Below are 21,684 nucleotides of genomic sequence, written 5' to 3' on the forward strand. Positions count from 1 at the left end.
CCGGGCTGCAGCTGCTCGGTGAGGCTGGCCTCGGAGCCGGGGTGCAGGGGAGCAGGCCCTCGGCCTCCCTGAGCCTCGGGGGTCCCGTCTGTCCCCGTGGGCGGTGAGGATGGGACGTGTCCCGGGTGGCACCTGCTCCCCCCGTTCTCCCCTCTTCGCCCCCGAAACACACAGAGGCCCCGCGTTCCTCCAAAAAGTTGTTTTTGTCTTTTTTAAATAATGTGAAAATGCCACGCGAAGAAGGTTGGAACCAGAAGCCCCGCGGGGCCAGGCCGGGGCGGGGACGGGGAAACGCGAGAGGGGGGTGGGGGTCCCGGTCCCCCGAAGCCTGCGGCCCCGTCCGAGGCGGGAGGGCGGGAGGGCCCGCTGTGCCGGGGCTCCAGGCCCAAGTCCAGTTCAGTTCCAAGAAGGTGGCACTCCGGGGAGGGGGGCCTCCTGCCTCATTTGGCACCGAGGGGGTCGGGGGGGTCGGGGGAGCCTTCCGGGGGGCTGAGGGGCAGGGGGCCGGGGCCCCCCGTTTGGCACGTGGTGGGGGAGGGGGAGGGCCCGGCCTCAGGGGCCCCCCCAGAGGCGGCGTCTGTGGTGGTGGCAGTGGCTCCGTCGTCCACAGAGGTTTCCATCCTCAACCCCTCTTCTGGGGGCGCAGGGGGGTCGGGTCTTTGGGGGGTCAGTTCTCCACAGGGCCTGGCGACAAAGGGGGTGGGGAGAGAAACAGAATTACTGGGTGAAGCCCCCACTGCGGCTCACAGGCCCCCCTGCCTGCTGGGTCCCTTCCCGTCCTCCCCGGCCCTCCCCTCGCTCACTCAGCTGCAGCCAGTCCTACCCTACTCGGCTCCCAGCCCGGTCCTGCCCCAGGGCCTTGGCAGGTGCTCCCGCCGCCCAGAGCCACGAGCTCAGGCCGCTGCTGGACGCCCCTCCCCGAAGGCCTTGCCTGGCCGTTTTCAGTCGAGCAGGTGCCCGCTCGGCCCTCCGTGGCGTGGTGCCATGGCTGCTTTTCTCTGGCTCCTCGGGGATCAGCCCAGCCAGAGCCCCAGAACCCCAGAGCTTCCTGTCTGCTCGCCCCTCCAGAAGGTAAGCTCAGGGCGGACGGGGCCGTGGTGCCTGCCACAGAGCACCCTCCCACCCACCTCCCCGGACCCCCGGGTGGGACGCCCCCCCATTGCACAGGCCAGAGAAACACGGGCTTCGGGGTGGAGGGCCATGCCGAGGGCCGCTCACCGGCGCCCTCACTCCCCCCCCCCCCGCTTCCCGGAGTGGCCTCGTCAGGTCACTGCCCTCCCTCCCCATCCCCTGCCTCAGCTTCCCTCTCGTGAAGTGGGGGGCATGACCCTCCTGTCCTTTCCAAAGGAGGGGGGGCTCTGAGATACGGGGGGTCCCTGAGCATCCAGGGAACGTGTGATGAGTGGGCAACACCATGTGAGCACAGGAATCGGAGGACTTAGGGGGTCCTGCTTGGGCCCCCACACCCGGTCCCGCCTCCCTGCCAGGCTCCCCAGCTCCCCAGCCCGGAGGCAGGGCGCCAGCTGCCGCCTGAGGAAGGGACTGGGGTTTCGGACCATCCGCCCCCCCTCTGGCTCCCGGTGACTGAGGGAAACTCATCGCCATCGCCGGCCCGGCAGCCTGGGCCCTGACTCAACACTTGGCCGCCGTCCCCACGCCCGGGAACACCCCACCCTGTCCTCCCGGGGGCCCAGAGGCCTCTGGGGTGAGCGCTGACAATGCAGCGAGTGAAGCCAGCCCTCCTCCGCCCCACCCCTCTGCCCCGGACTCCGCGCGTCCTGGGTCTCCCTCCTGGACGGTGACCGGGCCTCCCTCCCAGCCTCACAGCCCCTGTGGCCCCGGGGTCCTCCGACGCCTGGCCCTCCTGACCAAGGCCCTCCCAGGGCTCCCTCACACCCCAGACTCAGGCCCCGCCCCTCACCCACCCCCAAGCCCCACAGGCTCTGCCCCGCCCCCCGCTGCCTCCCCCTCCTCCATCTGCCCCACTCGCTTAGTCACCCCAGACACACCGCTTCCCTTCTGCTCCTCACGCCGGCCAAGCTCTCTCCCCCTCAGGCCCTCCGTGCAAGCTGCTCAGCCTGCTAGCTCGCTGTCGCCTTCCTCTTCACCTAGTTAACCACCGTCAACCCCCAAATCCCCGGTTTAGGGGCACGTCCAGGGCTCAGTCTCTCCCGGGTGACTGTGGGGTCAGCATTCAGGGGCGGGGCGGGCTCCTCCGCCTCGCTCAGCTGGGCCACGCGCGGCTCCAGGCCAGGGGTCGGCAAACTGCGGCTCGCGAGCCACGGCTTGCCACTCTGTTGATGAATGAGTTTGCCGAGCACTGACCTAGACTCTCGATTCCAATCATTACAGGCTGCTGCTGTTCCCTGTGATTAAGCCCCTCTCCCAGTGGTCGGCAAAATCGTCCACAGAGGGGCAAACTGTGGCTCGCGAGCCGCAGTTTGCCGACCACTGCTCGAGGCTCATGGGGAGGAGTAAGCCAGGCGATCCTCTCAGCAGTGGAGCGTGTATCACCCCATTCCACAGATGAGGAAACCGAGGCCCAGGAAGGGAAAGCTGCTCGCCAGGAAGTGGCAGGGCCAGCTCGTCGGCTCTGGCGCGATTTGGATGAAGCAGGAATGGAACCCACCCCGTTGTCCCTTCTACCTCGGCCGCTCGGCCTGCCCGCCCCTCCTGGCCCAGCGCAGGCCCGGCGTCCGGGGCAGTTCTCGGTGCTGGCAGCAGGGGGCAGCAGAGAGCCTGGGTCTCACCGTCTCTCCTCCCAGTCCCGCCCTGAGACACGGCTGTGCCCTCCTTCCTGTGAGGTCGGCCTCAGCTCTGGGACATCAGAAACTGAGGGCGCTGTGCCCCTCTTCCACGCGGAACCCCAGAAAGGGACTCCACAAGCACCGACCAGGGCGGAGGGCCAGGGCTGGGTTCTGAACCCCGGCTCCCCACTGCCGTCGGTGCCTGGGTATTCTCTCTCCTAAAATGGGGGTGAGACCAGAACCCACCGGGTGGGATCCCAGCGGGGATTAACGGGCTGAGGAAGGGTCTCTGCCAGCGCTTGCTGTTATTATTATCAGCAGTGCAGCCGTTGTTGTTATTGCTGTGGGACCCCAGGCCAGGTCCTGTCTGCTCAGGCTCACACCGCCCAGCTGTGCCCGGGGTCCCCCTCTCCGGGTCTGGAGGGAGGGGGGCTGCGGAGCCTGGAGGTGCCAGGCAGGAGCCCCGCCCAGAGATGGGGCGAAGGTGGGAAGGACTCGGAGGAGATCCTTACAGAAGGGGAAACGGAGGCTCGGGAAGGCCCATCTAACGGACACGGCCTGGTCTGAACCGGTTGCAGGGTTTGGTGGGGTCGCAGTGACGAGCAGTGTTGCAGAGGGGAGGGAGGAGACTGAAGAGACGGGAAGGGGCGGGGAGCAAGGGGGTGCAGACGTGGGGACAAGAATGTGGGGGGGACAGAGAGGCACTTACCTGCGGGCCTGGCGTCGGGGGCCCGCGTGGGGGGCCCCGGGGTCTCCAGCGCAGGCGAGACGGAGAAGCGGGAGAAGCACAGGGGGGGCCCTGGCGGGGGGAGGAGGGGGAAATCCTCCGCCCATTCGAAACTGCCGCCTGGAGGAAAGGGGGTGCAGGGGGACAGCGAGGACGAGGGCGGGGTCAGACTCTCAGACACGCCCAGAGCCAGTCGCCTCAGCCCCGCCCCTCCAGAGACCACGCCCCTTCTTAAGTCTACCCCTCTCAAGCCACGCCCCCAGAGACCGCGCCCCTCCCAGGCCCCGCCCCTCACCAAAGCCGCTGTCGTTGCTGGGAAACCCATCTCCGGGGGTGGCGGGGTGGGGAGGCGTCGGGGGCGCTGGCGGCGTGGACGGGTCCGAGTCCCCCTCGGGGGGCCCCTGGACGCTCAGCTCGTTGGTCGGCGTCTCCTGAGAAGACAGACGAGGGGAGGCGAGAGGGGGCTCACCGTCACGTCCCACCACCGAGCCCCAACAAGCAGCAAGCCCCGCTGACGTCTTCTCTCTGGGGATGGCTGCACCCCCTCCTCTCTCTAATCTGCCTTCGAAGCCCCAGGACAGCCTTCACCGCACCCCCTCCCGAGGCCGGTCCCCCGACGGCGGGGCCCCGCCCACACACCCGGACAGCCCGCCACCGCCTCCCCGGGACCCCGGAGCCAATACTGTCTCCGTACACCCCGCCCCGTCTCCGTGACCCCTGCCTACCTCTGAGATCTCGACCGCGAAGTCCACATTCGGGCCCCAGGACTGCCTGTTGCACCCCACCCTATCTAGCGCACCTCCGGACCCACAGGGGCCCCTGGGCCCCGCCCTCCGAAGGGGCCCGCCCCAAACCTCTGCTTCAGGCCCAGCCACAGCTCAGGCCCCGGGGCCCTCCGCTCAGGACCTCAGCTCGGCGCCTCGGGCCCAGTCCACAAGCACCACCACGCCCTCCCTGTGTCTACAGCACTACCCGCCTCTAGGGACACAGCCCTCCCCGCACTTCTCTAGGCTCCGCCCAGCTCATTAGCTCCGCCCACCCCTGAACCCACTCTTTCCCATCTGAACCCTACAAGCCGCATCCCTTAAGTCCTACCCGCAGCCTCCCCAGGACTCGCCCCTAGCGGGTAAGATCCATCCGGAGCCAGCCTCTTAGCCCCTACGCTTGGGCTGGTGTGTAAACCCCGCCCCAAACGCACTAGGCTCCGCCCCCACACCCCAGGCCCCTGCACCCCTCTCAACATTTTCTCCCTTGTCTCTCTCCAGGCTCCGCCTTGACTACCAGATACAGACATTCCACTCCAAATTCACCCTTTTGCAAAGCAAAGGCATTGTGCAAAAGGGTGGATTTGTAGTGGGAAACCTGTGTCCTTTCCAGATCCGCCCCCTCTCTCCAGGACCCGCCCACGCCCCGGGCCCCGCCTACCCTCCTGGCCCCGCCCCACGATCAGGCTCCGCCTTCGCACTCAACGCTTCATCTCATCCTCCAATCTCGCCCCAATCCCCTGCCAGGCAGTCCCCAGGCCCCGCCCCTGTCCTGCAGTCCCCGCCCTGGGACCCGCCCCTACCCCGCAGGCCCCGCCCCCGCCCCGCAGGCCCCGCCCCGCCCCGCAGGCCCCGCCCCGCCCCGGGGGCCCCGCCCCGCCCCGGCAGCGCACCTGGTCGAAGAGGTAGACCGTCACGTCCCCGTGGAAGGAGACCATCTTGCGCTTCCTCTCCAGCTCGCTGTCCTCGGACTCGTCGGCCCCGCGCGGCGACTTGAGCAGCCCCCGCAACGGGCGGGCCGCGTCCCCGTCGGAGTTGCTCACCACGACCGGCACCGGGGCTGCCCGGGACCTCCCGGGGCCCCGCGGCCCCGCCGCCACGCCCGCCGCCTCGTCCTCCTCCTCCTCCTCGTCCTCGTCCTCCCCGTCCTCCTCCGCCGGCCCCGGCGACCCCGCCCCGCCGGCCTCCCCGCCAGCCGCCCCGCCGTCCGCGGCCTCCCACGGGGCCCGCCGCGGGCCCGGGCCCGGGAACGGCGTAAGCGTGAGCGGCGGCAGCGCCAGCGAGAGCCGGGAGAGCTTGGCTGCGAGAGGAGAGACCGGGAGGCCCTCAGACTGGGGACCCGAACACGCCTCCCGCCCGGCTGGGTGACCTCAGGCCCGCTCAGACCTCAGCCTGGGCCTAAGCGTCCCTCCTTGTGAACCCAAGGGCTGCACTGGGGTCTCCCTCCACCCCTGACCCCAGTGCCAGCTTCTCCCCACCCACCAGGCCCTGCCCACCTCCCCAAGCCCCGTCCCCACCTCCTTCCGTCCCCACCTCCTTCCGGCTTGAGTGCCAGCCAGCCAGACCACCTCCCTCTCCCTCCCGCCTCTGAGCCTTTGTATGGGCTGCTCCTTTTTTTTTAACTCAAGTCCTAGTCATCCTCCAGCTCTACGGGGCGTCCGAAGCCTTCAGAGCCCCTCCAGGCGGTCCTCAGGCCAGACCACCAGCTCTGCACCCCACAGCACCAAGCACCCCTCCTTCCGGGAAGATCGCCTCAGTGTACTAACTGCACTTCAAAAGCAGGCGATGCGATCAGTGTTTGCCTTTCCACAGAACAGGCCGAGTCCACCTCGTTCTGGCTGCTGCCTCCCCCAGCCCCAAGCACACAGCCGTGCTCAGCCGGATTTGAGGGATGGATGGATATAAATGAATCCCCGCGAGGTGATGTTGACCAAGGCACTGTCCCGCTCTGGCCCTCCATCTCCAGACAAAACTGGAGGGAGTGTCGAACCCTCGCTAGGCCCTTTCCCTGCCCGGAGACGCCCTGATCTCCTCCTGCGGGGAGGGAAGGGCTCCAGGTGCCCTCGAATCCCAAACTGCCCCCTCGCTGTGTGCCCCCGGGCAGGCAGATCCCCCTCTCTGAGCCGCGGTTTCCCGCCTGGGAAATGCCAGGGGCTGCTCATTCGTTAGTGCACACATGAACGGTGTGCCAGGCCCTGCGGGGGGCGATGGTGGGGAGCCGAGGAAGACTGGGGGAGGGGGGCAGAAAGAAGGTGGCTGTGGACCAGGTCGCTCTCCTCCCTCATTCGCTCTCCTCCAGCGTCACTGGCCTTTTGCTATTCGGCCCTGATCTTGCCAACTCAGGGCCCATCTCAGTGCCCTACGCCTGAGGCCACCCTGACTCCTTTTCTTCATGTCTGCTCAAAAGTCACCCCCCTATGGAGGCTTTCCCTGACCACCCATCTCAGCGTGATAGGACGGGGGTTGGAGAGGGGGGGGGGTGTGCTGTATAGAGAGAGCTATGGGTACCCAGAGGAAGGACAGGGTAACAGCCTTTAGAAACCAGGAAGTCTTCCCAGGGCAGGGGAAATTTGAATGGGGCCTTGACGGATGAGTAGGAGTTCACTGATTTTTTTTTTTTTTAAAAAGACAACAGGCTATTTCTAGCCTTTTCTCACCCAGAAACATCAACCTTCAATCCCCTCCTCCCCCCAACCTCCATCTCAGAGGCATCTTGGCTGTTCATCTCCTGACATGTTCATGCTGCCCTGGGTCTTCTGCCCACAGCAGCCTCTGGGACAGTGGTTCTCCGCCTTCCTAGGGACTCGCCACCTCCCCATTTCTCCCACCTCTGAGCCCAGGCTGTTCCTTCTGCCTGGACCTTCCTTTTTTTTTTTTTTTTTTTTTTTTTAACTCAATTGATCTCTGTTCTTTGTTTATCTTCTCCTCACTCGTCCCCTCGGTGACAGAACACCCCCTGTGCTCCTTTCCAAGCTCCATTTCCAGAAAAAAAGGCATTTCTACAGCTTCCAGGTCACCGATGCCCTGGAGGCAGGGCCGGGCCTGAGACCCCCTGCGGCCGGGTCGTGGGCAGCTCAGGGCCTGGCAAGCCCGATAGATGCCTCAGCTCGTTGCCAAGCGGACAGAAGAGACCACCTGCGGGCAGCCCAGCCCTCGGATAAGCTTCCTTTGAACTGATTTCCACCTTTGAAACGCCAAGAGCTCTGGTTTAAGAGGGGAAAGCAGCTAATTTGGCAATCCCCCCGGTGGGCATTGCTGAACGGAGCGAAGTGTCTGTCCTTCCTCTCAAACCCCTCCCTGCCCCCCCACGTCTCCCCTCTGACCCCATTCAGTCCTCAATCCTGCCTGCTCCTCCCCACCCCCCGCATCTGAATCTGATCCCCCCGGTCTGTGAATCGCAGTCATAAAAGCACGTGCTTGAGGGTGTCAGGCACTGAAATTCTTAACTTGTACCACAACCCTAGTAGGTAGGTGCCATCCTGCCACCCGTTTTTTGGCAGATGGGGAAACCGAGGCACAGAGAAGGAAGGTCCCTTGCCCGAGGTCACAGAGCTCAGGCCCTGAGCCCAGGTGGTCCAGCTCGTGTCTGTCTGCACTCGTCACCAACGGCCGGGCCTGTCTGCACCCCGAGCCTCTGACCCCGCTGTGCTCCCCCGGGGGCCCCCACCCCGCCCCCACGCCCCCAGCGGCCTCCTCACCTTTGATCTGCTCGCTGTTCCCCTGAGGGGGTCCCAAGTCCAAGAACAGCCGCGGCATCTCGGGGCCCTTCCTCTCGGGCTTGGGGGGGTCCCCGTCTGCGCTGGGTGCCGGGTCTCCTCCGGGCCTGCTGCCGGGCGCCCCGGCCTCGCCCGCGGGGGCCGCCTCCGGCCTGGCCTTCGGGGCCGCGGGCTCCGGCCTCCTCGGCGGCGGGGCCTCCGTCGGGGGCGGCGGCAGAGGCGGCGGCGGCTGCGGCCTCGAGCTGTCGGCCCACCCTGCCTTTGCGTCCGCGCCGCTTCCGAGGCCGCCGCCGGGGGCCGTCCCCGTGCCCGCTGGGGCTCGGCCCCCACTCCCGAGGTCCGGCCTCCCAGCCCCGGGGGCTCTCGGCGCCCCCCCAGTCTCGGGGGCTCTCCTCTTGGTCCCCGGCTCCGCCGCCGCGCTCCTGGGGGCCGGGCCGGGCGGGGGGGCTCTCTCCGGCTGCGGCGTCTCGGGGGCCGGCCCCCCACTCTCCGGCTTCTTCTCCCAGGGCCCCGGGGCTCTCCGAGGCCCAGTCTCCGGCGGCCTCTCGGGGTCCCTGGGGGGTCTCGGGCCCCCATTCTCTGACACCGTCCCCTCCGTCTTTGGGGGCGTCGGCCCCCCATTCACCAGCGCTGTCTCTCCTCGCTGCAGGGACCTCGGCTCCCCATTCTCCAGCGCCGTCTCCGCCGCCCTCCTTGGGGGCGTCAGCTCCCCATTCTCCAGCGCCGTCTCCTCGCCCCCCGGGAGCTCCGGGCCCCCGTTCTGGGCCACCTTCTCCCGGGTGCCGGGGGGTGTCTGCGCCCCGTTCTCCAGCACTGTCACCCCGTTCGCGGGCAGGCTCGGGTCCGCGCTGCTCGGGCTGGGGGCCGTCTTCCCGCTGGGGCCCGGGGCTGCGGGGTCCCCGCTGGGGCCTCTGCCCGCCCTCCGCGGCCCCGGGTCTCGGGGGGCCGCCCTCGGCCCCAGGAGGTTCCGAGTCACGTCCTCCCGCAGGGACATCAGCAGCTGCTCGGTGCTCACTTGGACTACGAAGGCCGGCTTCTCCCGGGCCCCCGGCGGCGGGAGGGGGCCCGGGTCTGGCGGCGGCCGGGGCGCTCCCGGGTCGGGGGGCTCGGGGGGAGCCCGCGGCCGAGGGACTCCTTCCTCCTCGGCCGCCCCCCCACCGGGGAAGGCTCCCTCGGGGGAAAAAGGGGTCTCGGTCTCGTAGCCGCTGTCCCCCGGCTTGGGGCCCGGGGACGACAGGCCTGAGCCGGGACTGGCCACGGCCGAAGGGGGGTCTGGGGACGCGGCGGGGTCCGCGGGGGCCCGGGGAGGCGGCGGCGGGGGGGGGGGAGCGGGGGGCGGCCCCCGCCCGGGGTACTGGGGCGCCGCGGCCCCCATGAGGGGGTCCAGGAACTCGGGGGGGGCCGAGGAGGGGGGGGCCAGGGGCAGGTCGGCCAGGGAGCCCCGCTCGGCCCTCAGGGAGGAGTCGTCCTCCGGGGGGTGGGGACAGCCCAGCGCGGGGTGGCCCCCCCAGCCGGCCACCGCCTCGCCGCGCTCCAGCGGCAGGCAGGAGCAGGCGCCCTCGCGGCTGCACAGCGGGCAGGGCAGCTGGCTGCGGCGGCCGGGGCCCCCCAGGCTGCTGCTGTCCTCCCCCGGGGAGCTGCCCTCCTCCTCCTCCTCCTCCTCCTCCTCCTCCTCCTCCTCCTCCTCGGCCCAGGCGGCCCCCCGCTCCCCCAGCACCTCGGCAGGGTCCCCCGCCAGGGTCTCCCCCGCGCCCCGGCCCTCGGGGTCCCAGCCGCTCAGGAGGAAGCCGCCGGGGGCGGCCTGGGCCGGGAAGGGCCGGGGCGCCGGGAAGAGGGGGGAGGCCCAGGTCTCGGACACCAGCTGGGGCACATCGGAGGGCGGCTGGGGGGCCGGGGCGGCCGGCGCGCCCGCGTCCAGGGGGTCCCAGTCGCTGGGGAAGAGGGGCTCGGGCGGGGAGCCGTGCTCCTCCAGGCGGATGTAGTACTCGCTGCCCACGGAGGGGCTGCGGGCGCTGATGACGGGCAGCACGCTGGGCGTGGACAGCGCCTCGTAGAAGGGGTTGGCGGGGGCGGCGCGGGGCGCGGGCGGCGCGGAGGCCGGCTGCCAGGCGCCCCCGCCCCGGCCGGCGCCGCGCCGCGCCTTCTCCCACAGGCACTCCAGGTTCAGGCCGCGGCTGCTCTCCGTGACCGTCAGCACGTCGTCGGGGTCGGCGCCCGGGAAGCCGTCCAGCAGCGGGAACGGCGAGGACAGGGTGCCCGGGCGGGGCGCGCTGTGGGTGGCGGGCCAGGGCCAGGGGAACGGGCCGTCCCGGGGCGGCGGCGGGGGCGGCGGGGGCCGCGGGGGCCGCTCCGACAGCAGGTAGGTGAGCTGCAGCTGCAGGTCCGAGGCCGAGGGGCGCTGGGCGGGCGGCCGCCAGCAGGACTGCAGGATGTCGTACCTGCGGGAGAGGAGGGCCGCGTGGGCAGAGCCGGGGGGGGGGCGGGGCACCAGGAGGGCAGAGACCCGGGGAGGGGGCCAGACACCCAGGGGGAGACAGACAGACAGACACCCAGGGGGACAGAGACAGACACCCAGGGGGAGACAGACAGACACCCAGGGGACAGACAGACACCCAGAGGGAGACAGACAGACACCCAGGGGGACAGAGACAGACAGACACCCGGGGGGGAGAGACAGACACCAGAGGGGAGACAGGCAGACACCCAGGGGGAGTGACAGACACCAGAGGAAGGGGACAGCGAGGCCCTGTGCGGACACCAGGGTGTCTGGCTGTGGGCTCCGTGCTCAGAGAGCCAGCAGCCGGGCCTCTGAGGGGCGAGGAGCCGGGGCTCAGACCCCAGCGCGGGCTCCCGCTCCGGAGCGGACGCTGGCAGGGGTGAGGCTGTGGGAGGTGTGTGCGGAGGGGGCCGGGACCAGGGGGCGGCCCTCACCAGTAGTCCCCGTAGGGCAGCTTGAGCCGGGGCCGGGCCAGCTTGACGTGCTGCTGGCGGACCACGAAGGCCAGGACCTCCTCGTCGGACAGGTGGCGGTAGGGCTGTGCCCCAAACTCAAACAGCTCCCACAGCGTCACCCCCAGGGACCTGGGGGGTGGAGGGCAGCGGGAGTCAGAGCTGCGCCCTGGCCGGCCGGGGCCTGCCCCCGGGCCTCGGTTTCCCCCCGGGCGCCGGGGACGGCAGACCCACCAGATGTTGCTCTCGCGGCTCTGGTCCACCACCATGAAGGAGCCGTGCAGCTCACCCAGCAGCTCGGGCGCCGCCCAGCGCAGCGGGATCCACAGGCGCTCGGGGGTCAGGTAGTAGTCCTCCTGGGGCCGGCGGGGGCAGGGGCAGGTCAGGCGGGCCGGGGCACCCCCGCCCCCTGGCCCTCGGCCCCCCACGGAGGCAGGCAGCCCACCTTGTAGTTGCTGTGGGCCAGCCCGTAGTCGCCGATGCGCACGGTGAGGTCAGAGGTCAGCAGGCAGTTGCGCAGGGCCAGGTCGCTGGGGGCCCGAGGGAGGGGAGGAGGCGGGTGAGGAAGGGGCAGCCTGGGCAGCTCACCCCCAGCCCAGATCCCGCCCGTTTCCCTCCCTCTCTGTTCCTCCCTTTCCCCCCCAAACACCCCACCCCGCCTCCAGCCCTGATTCCTCCTGGGCCCCAAGCCCCTCCATCTCCTCTGGACCCCGCCCCTCTCCTGGCCCCGCCCATCCATCGCCACTGGCCCCGCCCTCATCTCCTCTGGATTCCGCCCCTCTCCAGCCCCCGCCCCTCTTATGACCCCTCCCCTATCCTGGCCCCGCCCCTCCATCTCCTCTGGACTCCACCCTCTCCCGGTCCCGCCCCTCCATCTCCTCTGGACCCCGCCCCTCTCCAGGCCCCGCCCAATCCCAGGCCCTGCCCATCCCGTGACCCCAGCTCCCCTCCTAACTCCTCCCTCTCCTCTCCCGTCCCTTCCCGTCCCTCCCCTCCGTGGCCTCCCCCTTCCCCTAAGAAGACCCCCCCTGTCCCCGGGGCACCTGTGCACGTAGTTGTGGGAGTGCAGGTGCGCCAGCCCCCGCGCGATCTCCAGGCCCATCCGCTGCAGCGTCCGCAGGTCCCGCGGGGGCAGCTCCGGGGACACGCCCTCGGGGGGCCGCTGGGCGCGGAGGTAGCGCTTCAGGTCCCCCTGGGAGGAAGGGCGGGGAGGCTCAGCACCCCCCCCCTCCCACCACCACCACCAGCACCAGCACCAGCAGCCACACATCCAGCTGATCCCGGCGGCGGGGGGGGGCGCCCGCACTCAGTGGGCAGCCCCCCAGCGGCGGGGGTGGGGGGAGATAACAAACAGAACGCCTCATTGCGGGCGGGGCCCCTCCTGTTAGGGCTGGTCACACAGTGTCGCGGTGATGGTGACGGTGTTAAAGCCCAGTCCTGGGACCCTAGGCGCCCCCAGCCCCCTCCGCCTCCCCTTCAGCTCCCCCCGCCCCCCTGCAGAGCCTCACCAGCTGACAGAACTCCATGATCAGCAGGAAAGGCAGGGTCTCCACGCAGACGCCCAGGCACTGCAGGACGTTGGGGTGCTGCAGGCTCCTGAGGAGATGGGGGGGGCTGGGTCAGGAAGCAGCCCTTCCCTCAGGCCCAGCCCTAGCCCCAGCCCAGCCCCCCCAGCAAAACCAAACTGTTGCTTCAGCCTTTTCCAGCTCAGTTTCCTCACCTCAGGTCTCCCCGTCCCCCCCAACACAGACACCCTCCCCATTCCCTGCCAGGACCGCCCACTGTCCCCCGGTTCCTGGGCCAGACCCCCAGTATCTCCTGCTCCCACCTTCCTCCTCACCCCGGCCTCCTGCCCCCTAGTGCGTCTCCATCCCCGGCTCCAGCCTCCTCCTCACACGAGGCCTCTCCTCACTCCGTGCTTCCGGGCACCCCACCTGGCGGCCCTCTGGCAGGCCGTCCCGCCTTCCCCAGCGCCCCCCTCGCCCCGGGCTCCTGTCCGCACACACGGGGGCCTGCTCAGGCTCGGGCCTTTGTACGGACGGTCCCACGCCCTCCCTCTCGGAGTCCTCCTCCTCCTGCAGGCCTCGGCTGCAGCCCCATTTGCCCACGAAACGGCTCTGACCCCCAACACTGGGGGTGCCCCTCTTTTCTCTCGGCAGCCAGTCCCACGGAGCCAGAGAGTTTGGGGCGTTTGTCCAGACCAGAAGGTCGGTGTCCATAAGAATGTGTGGGTGAGGGGTTTACCCCACCACGTGGCCTGGGGCCCGGGGAGACGGAAGGCCCCAGGCCTGGAGCCCAGAGCCAGGCGCCAGGGGGGTGCTCCGTGAGCTGTTTTCCCTCTGGTGCCCGGCGGGAGGCAGGGCCCCAGGGCCCAGGGCCCGGCCAGCCACGGCCGGTGTGCCAGCTGCTCTGCTCGGGACAATAGCCCTCCCGTTCTCTGCTTCCACCACAGCCCGGTATGTGCTGGGCTTGAAAGGCGGCTGGATGGAGCCCTAACTGGTCTGGCTCAGTGGATAGAGCATGGGCCTTCGGACTGAGGGGTCCCAGGTTTGATTCCAGCCAGGGCATGTACTTGGTTGTGGGCACATCCCTGGTGGGAGGAAGCTGATCAATGTTTCTAACTCTCTATCCCTCTCTCTTCCTCCCTGTAAAAAATCAATAAAAAATATTTTTTTAAAAAGCGGCCGAGCGCCGGTGCTGGCGATGGGATGGCCGATGTGGAAGGAAGCTGGGCTCACGGCACACTGACTGATTGGAGCCCAGGCCGGCTGCTCCTGCTAGCAGATCCTCCTGACACCCCTATGGGGCAGGACGCTGTTCCCCATGTGGGGCAGAGGAAATGGAGGCTCAGAGAGGCAAAGCGACTGGCCCAGGGCCGCACAGCGGGGAGCGGTGGCCGCTGGGATTGGACCTCAGGTCTGGCTTGCTCCGTCTCCGGAGGGCAGATGGCACTTGTGCTCGGGGGACAATAAGGACCCCCAGCCGCCAGCTCCAGCAGAGCGTTCTGTGAGAGTGAAAACAATCTGGATCCGGGCTGTCTCCAGGGCAGCCATGGACCTGTGTGGCCGCTGGGCATGAGAATGTTCAACTTGATCTGGTTGAACGTAAATGAGAATCGCCCTGTGTGGCTAGCGGTGGCCAGCAGACACTAGCAGATAAACCGCTAAGCAGGTGAAAACTGACAAACTGGCCGAAACCGGTGTGGCTCAGTGAATAGAGCATCGGCCTGCAGACTGAAAGGTCCCGGGTTCTATTCTGGTCAAGGGCGTGTACTTTGGTTGCGGACACATCCCCAGTGGGGGGCGTGCAGGAGGCAGCTCATCGATATTTCTCTCTAATCAATGTTTCTGACTCTCTGTCCCTCTCCCTTCCTCTCTGTAAAAAAATCAATAAAATATATTTTTTTAAAAAGAAAATTGACAAACTGGATATATGTTATGAAGAAAACATGTGAGCTGATGTGGGGCGGGGGGTGTCCCAGGGCTTGCCTCGTGTGTGTGTGTGTGTGTGTGTGTGTGTGAACACGTGTGCACACAGGCCTCTCTGAGCTGAAACCCAGGAGGGCGGGGTCCGAGCTGGGGGTGTCAGGAGTGATATCCCAGCGGGAACAGCAAAGGCGAGCCAGGGTCCGAGGCAGGAACAGGTGGCAGGTGGGAGGGTCAGGGAGGAGGGGGGCTGGAGCCAGGGGGCCCGTGGCGGGAAGGGCCCGGGTCAGGCTGTGCAGAGGAGTGGGACTGGGTCCTGTGGGCAATAGGGAGCCACGAGGGTTTTAGAGCAAGGGAGTGACTCAATCCAACGTCCGGGTCTTTTGGGGTACACCCCACGTTTGAACCGTCTCTATATATGGCCCTTCCACAACAGGGAACGCCTTACGGCACAAGGCACCTCCCGGCGAGCGTTTATCCAGAAGCCCTCAGCGTGGCGGGGAGACCAGTGGGGAGCGGACAGGGCCCTGCCTTCTCGGGCCTCCTTGTCCGTGGGGGCGGGGGGAGGGGACGGAGCTGCTCAGAGGCCACTTCGGGTGCCTGCTCCGGGCGCTGGGCTGTGACCCTGATTCCACGCTGCCTCCCCCACAAAGCGGGGGCCTGAGGTGTGCCCCGTGCTCACCCCGGGGTAACCTCACCCCCCTGCCCCTGCCCTGCCCTCTGCATGAGGACGCCCAGGCTTCCTGGACTCACTTCCCCGATGAAGACACTGAGGTTCAGAGTGGAGAGAGCGGGGCCTCCTGCTCTGCTTCCGGGCTCTCCCTCTGCCCCCTGCACTCTGCCTCTCACACCCCTGGCTCTGACCCGGGAGAGAACCCTCGGCTCTGCCGAAACCGGTGTGGCTCAGCGGAGAGAGCGTCGGCCTGCGGACTGAAAGGTCCCAGGTTCGATCCCGGGCAAGGGCATGTACCTTGGTTGCAGGCACATCCCCAGTAGGAGGTGTACAGGAGGCAGCTGATCGATGCTTCTCTCTCATCGATGTTTCTAGCTCTCTATCCCTCTCCCTTCCTCTCTCTCAAAAATCATTAAAATATATTTAAAGAAAAAAAAGAAAAAGAAAAAACCCTCGGCTCAGAGGGGGGAGCTCTCTCTTTCTTAACTGCTTAGCACACAGCATGGAAGAGGCAGATCCAGGACTCGAACCCCGGTTGGACCCCACACTCTACCCCTCCCACTTCCAAAGGCTGCCTCCAGGAGGCGCCCGCGCCCGGCGTACCTGTAGGGCTGAGCCTCCGAGATGAACTTGCGCTGCTCCAGCGGCCCCGCGCTGGCCCGCAGCTCCTTCACCACCACCTGGGCTGGGGTGTAGTCTGAGAAAATCTCCCCCAGGATCACCTGGTCCGGGGGACCCGGGGGGGAGGGGGTCAGAGTGTGTGGTTTGCCCCGCCACGCCCTCCCCTGGAGTCCCCTGCACGCACCACAGGCTCCCAACGCCCCCCTCTTCCCAGGCCCTCCCCTCCTATCCCGTCCCCCCCCCCCCCGTGTCCCCCACCAGGGTGAGAGACTCACAGGCCCCGAGTCCGATGGGTGCAGGGACGGACGGATGGGAGGATGGACAGACGGACGCGTGGACAGCCAGGTGGCGAGGCGGAGTGATCAATGGAGTGAGGAGGGAGGCGCTGACGGACAGATGTGGGGGGGTGGGGGGGGGTGGGAGCGTGTGAGAGGTGGACAGAGGTGAGGGAAATGGGTGGACGATGGAGGGGGCAGGGGGAGGAGGCGGGGAGCAGATGAGACGTGGTAGGAGCAGGGGGGATGGACGCAACACGGGAGTGCGACCCTGGACGGTATGGACCGCCTTCCTCCCACCTCCAGCCCACTCACCTTCCCGAACCAGCCGCTCCCAATCTCTTGCAGGTAGCTGAGGTGCTGGCGGCTAAGGCCTATGGGGGTGGTCATGTCTAGGGGGGCAGAGGGAGGGAGGCCCCTGAGACTCTCCCCCCTCCCAAGTGCCCATGACACCTCCCAACACCCTGGAGGCTGGGGGTCAGAGCACCAATCCCTCTCCTCACTGGCTGCCCCCAACATTCCAATGAGGGGACCTCAGCCCTGGCTGGTGTGGCTCAGTGGATAGAGCATCCGCCTGCGGACTGAAGGGTCCCGAGTTCGGTTCTGGCCAAGGGCACATGCCTGGGTTGCAGGCCCGATCCCCAGTAGGGGGCGTGCAGGAAGCAGCCGATCCATGATTCTCTCTCATCGTTGATGTTTCTATCTCCCTCTCCCTCTCCCTTCCTCTCTGAAATCAATAAAAATATATATTTTTTAAACAAACAGAGATGGGACCTCAGCCTCGTCACTGGCTGCCCACAGGTTCCAGCATCCAACGCGTCCATCCCTCTGGCATCCCAGGAGCCCTGTCGTGCCTTCGGCCTGCCGTTGGCGGCCTCCGAGATTGGGATCTGGGCCGCCCTCGCCGTGAATTGCCCCACCATCGGTTGCTTAATCCAAAACCCAAATCTGGTTTTGGATTAAGCAATTGCTTGCACCCAGATGATCTCTGACCCCATCCAGGGTCAGGATCCCGCCCCCCCTCCCCCCAACACCTTTCCCCCTAGGCCGCCTGGCAGATTCTCAGGACCATGGGACCCTGACGGGGCAGGGCAGTACCTGAATGTGAAGGCTGAGGCGCAGGCATGGGCAGGGAGACCTCGGCCAGCGGGAGAATGTAGACATCAGGCAGCGACTGGGAGGAGGAGGTCTCCTCTGCTGGGGGAGTGTACTCCCCAGAGCAATCCTCCCCTTCGGGGTTCTCAAACTCCTGGAGCCGGGAGGGGCGAGGAGGGGAGGATACAGCGCTGAGACAGGCCTGTCTCCCCACCTTTCTCATCACTGTCCCCAGTCCCAGTCCAATGTCCATCCCAAGCCTCAGGATCTGGCCATAACGTCAGGGCCAAAGGTGCTGCCGGACCGACTGCTACTCTCCCGCACCCACCCCCTGGGCTGGCGGGGGGGGGGGGGGGGGGGAAAGGCCCTGCTGGCGTCTCCCTCCCCGCCTGGAACCCTCTCGTGCACCTCACCTTAAAGCCCACATCGCCCCGTTTGCAGCACAGACAGGTGAGGAGGAGGAAGATGAAGGCCAGCAGACCGGAGCAGGAAATGAGGACCACGGCGTAGGGAGGAGCCAGAGGGGCCCGGCCCAGGGCGAATCCATCTGTGGGCACAAGGGATGGGCTGCTGGGCTGGCGTCCCCACTTCAAGCCCCTGGTTCCCCCCGACTCCGTGCCCCTCCCATCCGGGCCGGCCTTGACTACAACTCCCATGACGCACTGCAACCAGCGGCCTCTTGGCAAAGGAGCCGGATGGTGCAGAGCATTGTGGGAATGGTAGTTTGGAGCCCTTCTCAGGTGATTGGGGGTGGGGTCCCCCCCTCTCCCTCCAAGCTGGGACACCACCACCACCCCCCTAACCCCCATCACATTACCCCAGACTTGGAGGAATTCCAGTGAGGACTGAGGCAAGGAGAAGGAATTTTGGAGCCTGGAGCTCCCAGAATTTACAATCTGCTCAGGAGCCCCTGTTTGGGGGTGAGGATGAGCCCCCAGCTGCAGCCTGGGAGAAGATGCTTGCCCCATGCTGGTCCCCCTAGTTAGCAGGGGTGAGGCATGTCTCCTTTAGGGGCACCTGGAGCGCACCCATGTCCTCTGTCCCCAGCCCCGGCCAGCCCTGGGTCTCCCCAAAGCTGGAGACAGCCTCCCGTGCTGGCTCTGCCTTAGACACAGCCTTCCTCCCCGCGGCCCCGGCTCTCCCGGAGGCCCTGGCTCCGCGGGCTCCCCGCACACACCTGCACGCACACATGCGTGTGCAAACACATGTTGCCCAAGCGGACCCCCTCCCCACCGAGCCCCGGCCTTCCTCCCACAGGCCCCGCGGACAGGCTCCTTCTGCGCTGCCCCCGGGCCCGGCGCGGCGGCCGGCAGACATGCACACAGGTGATGGGGTGACGGGGCCGGAGCCCCGCACAGACCCCCGTGGGCGGCCGGGGTGGGGGCGGGGGCCGCCGGATGGGCCCCGGATGGATGGCCCGACAGACAGACTCACCGGGGTGGGCCGGGGACGCCAGGCAGCCGGAGGCGGAGACGGCCGCGAGGAAGAGGAAGGCTCCAGGGGCAGGCATCTTGTCGGTGGTGACGGGAGGGAAGTGGAGGTGGAGGTGGCGGCGGCGGCTGGGGAGGAGGGGGGGCGGGCCCTCAGCCCCCAGCCATGGGGACCCGCGCGACCCTGGCCTCCCCCCGCCCAGGAGAGGGGCGAGAGACGCAGGACAGGGGGAGGGAGGGGCTGCTGTCTGGCTCGGGTACCCCCCTCCCCCTCTCTGAAGGGACAGACAGATGAAGGGATGGAGAGGAGGACAGAGGAGAGGAGCTGGGAAGCCGGGGTTGCTGGGGTGGGGGGGAGAGGGTAGGATGGGAGGGGGGAGCACGAGGGCCCCGCCCCCGAGGCCGGCCAGGATTGGGGGAGCGGAGAGCCTGTCAGAGGAAGGGTGGGAGGAGGGAGGATGAAGGGAGGATGGAGCGTCGTCATGGCAACTGGCTCCCCAGTAGCATTGGCTGTGGGGAGGGAGGGGAGGGAGAGGGACGGACAGGGACCAGCAGACCCTTGGGGTGGGGGGCGCGGGGCCCGCTGTGCCCGTCCGGGGACAGCTCCGTGGCATGTCACCAGCACGGACACGTGTGCTCCACGCCGAGACGCAGATGTCAGGCAGGCATACGCAGCCCACACATGGCTGACACACGTTGCAGAGACCCTCACAGACAAGCGCATCACATACAAAGGTGGACAGCCATCGGCAGACTGACGGGGACACGGACACGTCACACACAAAGGCGCAGGGATGAGGGGCTGCGCTGGGGACACGGCGGGCTGGCCCTCCGCACAGACGCACCCGGCCACGCAGGAACGGCCACGCACCACAAAGACCCACGCCACGCGTGCCACAGCCGCAGCCGCGCTCGGAACACACGGATGCGTGTGCCACAGACAAAGATCCACGCGGACACCACGGTGACATGCACACGTTCACAGACACGCACATCCCACAGACAAACGAGCAACAAAGAACACCCATAGGCACAGCGTCACACACACAGACACACACAAGCACCACTCTCAGAGACACGTCAACACATGACATGCACCAACACAGACACGCATCCCATGCCCACATATACACAGATACACAGCAGATTCATAGAGATAAGCAAATCACACTCACAAATACACACACAACACATAGACACAAGTACATAAAAGATACACATCTCTCACATAGACCTACATTTCCCTCACCCGAATACACACAGACAAACATCACAGACAAACCACATGCCCAAATATACACGATACACAGCAGATACATGGAGAGATAAGCAAATCACACTCACGAATACACACACAACACATAGACACAAGTACATAAAAGATACACATCTCTCACATAGACCTACATTTCACTCACCCAAATACACACAGACACACACACACAAACATCACAGACACACACACACACACACACAAAGACAGGCACAACCCACACATGGTTCAAAACACACACACACACACACACACACATTCAAAGAATCACAGACACACAAAGCTATACCAATCACGTACCCAAAAAAACACACAAACATATCACACACTGTTGTCACCACATATGACATACACAGATACATACAGAAACACAGCACAGGCACAAACATCGAATACACAGATGCACGTAGGTAGACACTTCACAGATACACCCACATTTCACACGAGGTTACAAAAGCCACGTTACCCCGCCACACATCACACATGGGCACGTATAACACATACCACGGTGCAAACACACACACACACAGAGACGCACACAGATGAGATCACACTGCCAACACAGCCACAGACGCTGCTCCCCTCACACAAAAGATACATGATCACGGTTTATTTCACATATTTATTCTTTGGAGCGTGTCCTCTGCGCCGGGCATTGTCCTCCGGTGCCGTTATCGCCCCCATCGCACGGATGGGGAAACTGAGGCAGCCAGGAAAGGGCGGGCAGGATGGGGGCTGGAACCCGGCCCCTGGGGGACACACACGGCACAGACAAGAACGCACACGTCACGTGCCCGGCCGCCGCCGCCTCGGGGGGCCACCGCGCGCCCCGCAGCGCCCCGCGCCGCAGACATCCCGCGAGCACGGGCTCCCCCGCCGCGCGCGGCCGTCCCGGGGGCGGGCGGGCACCTTCCCGGCGCGGCCGCACGGCGCCCCGCGGAGGCGGCGGCGCAGACCCCGGCCCCCGGCGGCCCGCAGCCCCCCTCCCCGGCGGGTCCGGGGCGCGCAGCCCGGGCCGCGCCACGCGCTCGGCGCCGGCGGCTCTCACACCCGCAGTGCAGTGCGCAGCCCTCCGCATCGGGGACCCCGGGGGCGGGGCGGGGGCGGCGGGGGTCTCATTAGAGAAACTGAGGCAGGTTCGGTGCTCGGGCAGCGGGGGGGGGGGGGGGGGGAGAAGGGGGATGGACCGTGACGCACGCAGAGAGGACGGGATTGGGGGGGGGCGGGTAGCAAAATGTGCAATGTGATCTGACCCTTGGCTGAAGGGCAAAGAACCTGGCGGGAGCAGGGGCTTATGGGAAGTGTAGTCCCAGCTCTGGCTCTTGTGGGAAATGTAGTTTAAAATATATATATATATATATATATATATATATATATATATATATATATATATATATATATATATATATATATATATATATATATATGGCCCTAGCTGGTTTGGCTCAGTGGATAGAGCCTCAGCCTGCGAACTGGAGGGTCCCAGGTTCGATTCCGGTCAAGGGCATGTACCTTGGTTGCGAGCACATTCCCAGTGGGAGAGGGTGGTGGTGCAGGAGGCAGCAGATTGATGTTTCTAACTCTCTATCCCTCTCCCTTCCTCGCTGTAAAAAGTCAATAAAATATAATTTATTATTTTTTATTTTTTATTATTTTTTTTAATAAAATATATTTTAAAAAGATAAGTGAAATGATAGACTTCTGCCCAATTTAAAACACACACACACACACATATATATTAATTTCAGAGAGGAAGGAAGAGAGGGAGAGAGAGATAGAAACATCAATGATGAGAGAGAATCATTGGCTGGCTGCCTCCTGCAAGCCCCACATTGGGGATCGAGCCTACAACCCGGGCCTGTGCCCTTGACCAGAATTGAACCCGAGACCCTTTAGTCCTCAGGTCCGCGCTCTGTCCACTGAGCCAAACGGGGTAGGGAGAAGTCGTTTTGGTTCTTCCAAAAGGGAGACTCGGGTTAAGCATTTCGC

The 21,684-nt window shown here is 66.1% G+C and overlaps 1 protein-coding gene across 1 annotated transcript; it reads right to left on the reverse strand.

Moving 5' to 3' along the window:
* Positions 1–519: 519 nt before the first annotated feature.
* On the reverse strand, positions 520–19,050 carry LMTK3 (lemur tyrosine kinase 3). The gene is made up of 15 exons (XM_084905763.1): positions 18,427–19,050; positions 17,406–17,539; positions 16,996–17,146; positions 16,213–16,289; positions 15,605–15,723; positions 12,412–12,499; positions 11,947–12,095; positions 11,349–11,433; positions 11,138–11,259; positions 10,886–11,035; positions 7,937–10,392; positions 5,132–5,538; positions 3,770–3,905; positions 3,457–3,594; positions 520–684 (listed from the first exon to the last, which is right to left on the reverse strand). The coding sequence occupies exons 1-15, from the start codon at positions 19,034–19,036 to the stop codon at positions 668–670; spliced, it is 4,839 nt and encodes a 1,612-aa protein (XP_084761889.1). The 5' UTR covers positions 19,037–19,050; the 3' UTR covers positions 520–667.
* Positions 19,051–21,684: the final 2,634 nt, after the last annotated feature.

Source organism: Pipistrellus hanaki (assembly GCF_964339955.1).
Source record: "Pipistrellus hanaki genome assembly, chromosome: 15".
In the NCBI taxonomy this organism is placed as follows: domain Eukaryota; kingdom Metazoa; phylum Chordata; class Mammalia; order Chiroptera; family Vespertilionidae; genus Pipistrellus; species Pipistrellus hanaki.